The sequence below is a fragment of the Amphiura filiformis genome, chromosome 3 (genome assembly GCF_039555335.1).
Source record: "Amphiura filiformis chromosome 3, Afil_fr2py, whole genome shotgun sequence".
Lineage (NCBI taxonomy): Eukaryota > Metazoa > Echinodermata > Ophiuroidea > Amphilepidida > Amphiuridae > Amphiura > Amphiura filiformis.
Window position 1 is genome coordinate 80,996,422 of NC_092630.1, and position 7,934 is coordinate 81,004,355.

The 7,934-nt window shown below is 37.6% G+C and overlaps 1 protein-coding gene across 2 annotated transcripts in view; it reads right to left on the reverse strand.

Moving 5' to 3' along the window:
- Positions 1-6,925, reverse strand: part of LOC140149250 (solute carrier family 41 member 1-like) — a 51,112-nt gene extending 44,187 nt beyond the window's left edge. The window contains exons 1-2 of one of the 2 annotated variants that reach the window (XM_072171488.1): positions 6,834-6,925; positions 1,354-1,883 (exon numbers count right to left, since the gene is read on the reverse strand). In XM_072171488.1, coding sequence (XP_072027589.1) covers positions 1,354-1,437 — 84 coding nt within the window. In that variant the 5' untranslated portion in view covers positions 1,438-1,883; positions 6,834-6,925. Of the gene's footprint in view, positions 1-1,353; positions 1,987-6,833 lie in introns of both variants that reach the window. The other variant, XM_072171487.1, reaches the window with a different exon arrangement.
- Positions 6,926-7,934: the final 1,009 nt, after the last annotated feature.

Genomic DNA, 7,934 nt, shown 5'->3' on the forward strand with positions numbered 1-7,934 from the left:
CGTGTGTGGAATATTTTCTCCACTAAGAAAACTACTGAATCAGTTGAGCGTGTGGTGGATGAACAGATTGCTGTAAGGCTGCGTTCACATAGAAGTATACTGTATTCGGGTATACGGTGCACGTTTTGCAGGTGCACGCGTATAGCTTAAATCGAGCAAGGCAATTTTATAGTACCGGGTCACATAAGGCTACGATCACATAGAAGTATACTATTCGGGTATACGGTGCACGTTTTGCAGGTGTACGCGTATAGCTTAAATCGAGCAATTTCATGGTACCGGGTCACATAAGAGGGCACTATTCGAAAAAGGTGTATACCTGCGTATTGTAGTATAGTGGGAATAAGTGGGAATCGTGCGTGTTCGATTTTAGTGCAGCGTATACCGTCCTAATTTTAAAACTAAACCATATGTGGGTAAATTCATTCGTTTTAAATAGATGTACTATCTAATTCTGCACATTATGACACCTCATTGAATGCAATGTGACCTCAAGAAGCAAAGTTACAAGCATTTGATTAGACGAAGAAAATTGGTAAACTGACCTATCATGCCTATACTCCCTAATCGCAATACGAAATACGCTCATTCGATCAGGCTGAGTTCACATACATGTAATATGTCCTATATGAACTCAGCCTGATCGAATGAGCGTATTTCGTATAGCGAATAGAGTGTATGCAATAAACCAACCGGAACGGTATAACAATTGAAATGACAGCCATGCTGGAGGACAGTTCAGAGATAACTTAAGATGACAGAGGGGCAGGTCTCTAGATCGATTCCACAACCATTCATACCTATCACACGTTTTTTCGTATTATCATGCGAATTTCCCCGTGGTACCTTATGGAGGACAGAATTTTATTTAAATGAGGATGACTCTGTCATGAGTGACGTCGTATTGCATACCCTCTATACCGTATACCATATACTTCTATGTGATCGCAGCCTAAAGGAAGATTCAAGTGTGTTTTAAGTACCCCAAACAAAGAAAAGTGTATAAAGATTAACTGTGGTAATCGGATTATATCATATTCTCTGATATTAAGTACTAGTAATATATTGTAACAGAGAAGATTATACAAGTACAGTTGACCCAATCTCAGTGAATCTGGGTTTATCTTTCATGTAAAACTTCATGGAATTAGACTATTACATAATTTTTTCCTATTGAAAGATCACACAGCTTTAATTTGTAAGCTGCTTAATTCCTGAATAGAGTCTAACTTATGAACATCTTACACAAATGATGCATCCAAATCTGAACCTGAGATAAATACAAACAGTTTTTCAAAATATATCTTTTAACATCAATGACATTAATTAATACTAAAAGATAACTTGGCCTACCTGCACAATATCTAGCACTAAACCAGCTCCTACAGTCCCAAAACCAGCTATCAAAAATGGCAAGAACACCTGTGCTGCAATCATGAGAGAACCCTCTTCTGGTATGACAGTCTCAGACTCATCTATTTCTTCTCTTAATCTCTCTGTTGGTGGCAGTAAAGGTTCTGATAAACTAGTCTCAACAATAACCTCATCTCCATCATCGTCATCATCATCTCTCTACGATTGGATGAGATATTATTGTCTGTTCTGTTCACTCCAATTAACACATCACCATTCCGTGAATGTGAACCATTTGATCCACCTGTTCTTGCATCACTTTTTACTTGATGCAGAAGGAATTCCTCTTTCTCCACTGCTATCCCATCTGACATTGTCTCCTGTGTCACTCTCGGCACCATTTCTTCAGAATGTTTGTCCAACGTGGTGGCTTGTGGATTGACACGGCGTTGACGCAGTGTCTGGCTACTAGCAGCAGGTTGTGTCTCTGTGCCCGTGGGCATTGTGTGAAAGCCTCATTGGATAGTACCCTATGTGGTAGGAGCATATTGGAATGAAAGTGACATGGTTCTAGGAAGGGTTGAGAAAGACTTCAGCATTAATACATGCACACACATTAGTATGTGAAGAACCCTGCAGTGAAATGGAATCAAAATAAAACATATGGTTAGAATATAGTGAGCAGGTCATTAGTCAGGCACATACCAAACCAATAGTACCAGCATGCATCATGATGAAAAGAAGAACAGAATGTGATCACTGTACAACATTTTCTCAACAGTTGATGGTATCAATCCAAATTTTACTTGAACCATAAGGTTGAATGTTAAGTTTTAAATGTAGAAAAAGTGGTAAACAAGGAGGGGATCCGAAAATTTTGAGCGGACGCGAGGGGGAATGCAAAATATTTTGTTGATTTATTTGTCAAAACTCCCACTCACCCCTCTGGTGTAAATATGATCCACAGTAACCATTTGTACATTCACTGGGATACCTGGGCCCATAAATGTAGAAAAAATCATTCTTAGGAGCCCACCTCAATAACCTCTCCAAGTTTAGCATTCAAAATTCCTTATGACAACTATACAACTGTTCTAAAATAAGGCTCAGATTGTAGAGAGCCTTGATTCTCCACCAGAGACTTTTTGAATTATGTCACTCAGAGGTATCAATTTTATGACATGTTTTGTGATTTCCCCAATGGTAATGTGTCCCTTTCATGTCCGAGGGCGCGAGATGAAACAGGCGAATCCCAGCAAATACAACCAATGCGATGAAGTGATCTATCATGAGTGGCATCATGAAGACCGAGAGAATGCTGCCAATCCATCTGAATTTTACGCGGCGTATATATACCCCATTGAGTGCAATGGTAATATGTCCCCTTCGTGTCCAAGGGCACAAGATGGAACAGCCAAATCCCAGTAAATACAACCAATGCGATCTATTGTGAGTGATGTCATGCTGACCGAGAGAATGCTGCCACCTTAATTTCAAATTGCGTATATGGTCATGTTTTTTGAGGTGGGACCCAATTGCGTCACATCTTGCAATTTGTCAAAAATCAACTCCTTTTTTGTATTTCTGATTATATTTCTAAAAGTTTTCACCCAAACTATGTAAAAGTATACATTTTTATAAAGTATATATTGTCAGGAATGCAAATCTGTAAAGTTTGATTGGATATACAGGGTGTGCCAAAAAATAAACAGGGTGATTCCACTCAGAAATACCTAAAAAATTACATTTCTTTACCACTCCAATATTTCTACATAGTATATTAAATTGGAAAATGAACTTGATATTTGGAATGTACACAATTAGTCCTTTCATAAAAATATATAGTTTGCAGTTGCACTATATTTGTTAAACCCATTGTGTTATACAGGGTGTGAAAAAAGTTGTATTTTAAATTGCTTAATTTAATGTAAAATTTCCTTAAGTGCCATTAATTGAAAGCAAATACACTTTAAATTTGAAAAATGTATTCAAAATAGTTAAAGAATTGCTATAATATCACATTTAAATATCTAATTCCCATACAGGGTTGCCAAAAGATTTCAGCCCGAATCGCGGGTCAAATAATCGAAAAGTCGCCCAATTTTTCTCTTTACCATTGGTTTCTATGGGGCAGGAAACTAGCGGAAGTCATGGGAGCCAATGTTGAAAAAGTCGCCCAATTTTTTTTTTCTTAACCATTGGTTTCTATGGGACCGGAAATTGTCAAAAGTCGCGGGAAAAATCTTCAAAAGTCGCCCAATTGGGCTACCAAATCGCGGGTTTGGCAACCCTGTTCCCATAGGGTGTTCCAAAAATCAATATACAGTGAATAATTTGTCACAATGGTACATGTAGGCCTACATGTAGGCATATACATGCACAATAGACCTACATCAATAAACTAACAATAACTAGAGATCAATATGTCGTCAGATTAAATCCTTTGACTGTAATAATCTCCTTTTGAGAATTTAAACAATTTAAAACCAAAAGATCTATTTATGATAGATGAAATTTATTTTCATTCCTTTTTTATGAATGCAAAATTTAAAGTCCATTGTATTGCATGACACACATTCCACTGCATTAATTGAACTTCAGCTCATTAAATCCTTAATTATTTATAAATTTATTACGATTACCTGGGCAATTATAATTATAGAAAGTTAAAAAGTCAGATTAACATTATGCAACTGCAGTTTTACTTCTACTAGGCAACAAAGTGAACAAATTTGATTAATGAACACCAAATTCCCATTGGAATTACACAGAGCTCCTCCTCTACCGGCTTCTCCTCTACCGGCTCCACCCCTGACTAATTAACTTAATTAAGCAGTTGTAATTAATTAATACATTTGTTCAACTGTATTTGTTATTTTTTCATTAAATTAATAATTTATCTTCAAAATAAGACCAAAACCATCTCTTCATGATGGATTTTAACAAAAATATAGGAATAAGAAAAGAAAAAAAAATGGAAAATGTGACAGCTCCACCTTTTTTTGGTGCCCACCTCAAAAAACATGACCATATGTACCAAGCATATTTGAGGGAGCTTGACCAGGCATAACCATTATACATGTCATAATCATGGTGATTGGTGATCAGTCATGCAGTGCAGTGGTATGGACATGCATAGGGATTGTGCCACATCTGGCCTTGAATATTTTGCAGTAAACCTTTGAAGAGAGCGTATTTAAGCATAGGCCTACATCGCATATCTACTGTTAAACATACTTGCCTCTGATTGGCTGCTGAGGCTATCAGCTGTTATCGAGTGGACATATATGAATGAACTTTGCGCCATACGAGTTTTTAGCACTGACTTATCAACATCACGGTAGTACATACTACATGCTCGTCAAAGGTTTACTGCAAAATATTGTAGTGAGGAACACCCCCACCTTCGCGTCCTTTACCATATGGGTGTCTTTTGTGCTAGGATCATGGTAGTGGGGACTGCATATATGCACATTTCCCAATTAGCGAGTGCCAGCCCACGCAAATCAATGAACCCCATGAAAGAAACCCCCAGAGTAAATTTATTAATGGATTCAATACAGCATGTCAACTTTTTTTGTATTATTTGTGGCAGTGCGTGTTTTAGCTTTATAGCATCAACAACACATTAATTAAAAAAACGCGGAAGTAAAAGTTACAAGTTTTCTGATGCCAGATTTGAATTCTACACAAATAAGTACCCCAGGATACATACTTTTCAAAGTTGTAAAGGGTTCCTTTATACATTTATGGACTCCCCAACGTTGTCTTTCAAGCGTTGCGACACATTTTTACGCTGACCCCTAAATTTTAAATTGATGCCACAGGAAAAGCGAAATGGAGTATGAAGCTCAAATTTTGGGATTTTTCTTTCTCATCAATATCTACCATCACACAGAAAAAGAAAAAAAAAATTGAAGAGGTGCTGCGGTGCACATCCCTGGAGTTGACATGGAATGGGTCAGTAGCTCTGCACAACGGTATGGGATGAAGTGTATACAAAAAGCTAGTGCAACGTTGCACTAAAAAATACAAGGCTCCTGTAGCTAAAATAGTTGCATGTTTGTCATAATATTAATTACACAGCTTCTTGTACTTCTTGTCTAAACTCTTATGCTTGTAATTGTAATTAATACCCCATTATTTATCCAGAATAAATAAAAATTCTTTAACACATGATCCACATCGGCGCACCAAAACTGAGATGGCACTTCAGTGCAAACTTAGATAGGGCAGCACCAATACGAAAATGTCATACCGATAAATGATGTGTCTGTTTTGCCCATTATTTAAGTTTGTGTTGCGAACTAGGTTGGGACTCAACTGATTTGCCAAACATAACAATATAGAATAGAACATTCGACATCAACTTCTCAAAATATTGGAGAAATATGCTCACCAAACATTGGGAATTCCCATTCAAATGCGTGGGAAACTGAAAAAGTGAAAGGCCATAATCCTGGCCAGGGAGACCCGGTTTTATTGTTACATTTTATTGTAATTAAAGCACTTCAGGTTTAATCTTTCACAGGGTATTCACAGGGTATGGATCGAATTTTTAAACTTCAAAAACGTGCTGTAAGGAATATATGTAAAACTAGTTTTAGGCACCATAGCAGACCATTATTCATTGATCTAAATATATTGAATGTATATGAATCTTATAAATTGGAACTTGGTGTACTTATGTACAAACATATTAATGATGACTTGCCAAACATATTTAAGGAATACTTTTGTAAAAGACACGAAATTCATAGCCACAAAACTAGGAAAAACTTTTTGGACACTAAAATGCATTCGATCCTTGATTTTGTTTTAACCGAGTCTTAAATTAGCAAGCACAATAAGGTTGGTACATTGATAAAATTTTTAAGATTTTTTTTCAAGTTTCTAACCGGCGCAAATCGTTAAGTGTGTATTTCCCATTGATATCCAAAATGGCGTAAGCCAGTCCTTAATATACATAGGTACGGCGTATATAGGACTGGCAAGCAAGTCTAATAAAGCTTACCAACTGTACATTAAACCCAGACATTATGCCTGGTCGAGCACCCTCACAGACCCGAACGTAGTGAGGGTGCTTGGTATGTCCGCCATGTTTCAAATCCATGGATGGCCAGCATAATGGCCCGCAAATTTAAGCTTTATGAGAAGCCTGTTTTAGTTGCAAAATGAGAACACAGAGTGGCTTATCTTTGTTGTATCTTGTATTCATTGTATTGGTAGTATTTCCCACATATGGCATACATTATTATGATTATGTTAGTCATATAACGACCAAAAGATAAATGACTGACTATCATTGAGGACTGAGTTCCGCAGTCTATGATTATGTATGATCATAAAAGATAAATGGACAACTCATGATAGTTTGGCCTAACTTTCTGGGGTAGTTTTCAAAGTTACTGATCGTAATATCTGTGAAAATGTTATGCCAGTTTTAATACATTATATAAATCAACCTAATTCATACTTACCTATCCACCAAAACAAAATATTATCGCCACAAGTGGCCAAAGAAAAACATACGCAAGTCCACGTAAACTCTTCCAGATGAGCTGTAACAAAGTTGACCTCAATGTGACCTAACAGTGACCTACATTGACCTGCTTTTTTCTGTAGCCTAAGTATTTTTCCCCCAGTGGACTCGGTTTAAAATACCCGATTCAGAGTCCGATTTTATTTGCCCGGTTTATTTTCCATGACAAAATCAATTATATGGTACACAGTACAATCATCGAGCTACTAAAAATTAGTAGCTCGATGGTACAATGAATTGAATAATTAATTGATCAATAAAATGGAAGGATGACCATACTAACAGAGCTCAGAGCGAAGCTCGAAGCAGCCCTGGCTCGAAGGAACGAAATAATTATGGCCACCATGCACCATATCAATTTGTAAACGCTCTTTTATTAGCAATGTAGCCCGGTACCCCGGTATCTACGGGAATTTAATGATGACCCCCCCCCCCAGGACTAGACTCAAACCAACTTTTTAGCCCGCTTTTTAGCTTCCTTTTAGGGAACGTTCATAAATGCCTTGTGGGGGCTGGAAATTCCAGGGGCCAAAAAAAAAAGACTTTCCAACAAGGGGGTCAAAAATTTTTGTGATGTGACTAAAGGGGAGTCAAGAAAGATGGGCCAAAATATTGTAAAATACAAAATTTTTGCGCGATACGCGTGCACATAATGTCACATAAAGCCTTTTTCATCCCAATCATGGGTGAAAATACTCACATGCATCGTCCAATTAGGCCTAAGCCATTTTTAAAGCTCGGGCCTAAAAAAACCCGATATATGCCTAGGACCTACCGTATTATACAGGGCCGTTCCTAGGGATTTTGCCGCCCTAGGCAAAGCCTCTCCCTGCCGCCCCACCAAAGCATACCAAAAAGTGTTATCCCCTTGAAAACTCATGAACTATTTGTATACTGCCTACGGACCGTTTTCCTCAGTGGCGTAGATTTCTTTTTGATATTGGGGGATGGATGAGGCCTTGAAGTCAGCCACCTTTTGGCGACATAATAAGTTCATGGTAGGCCTACAAGTGCGCGAAAAATTTTGCCATTTTGAAGC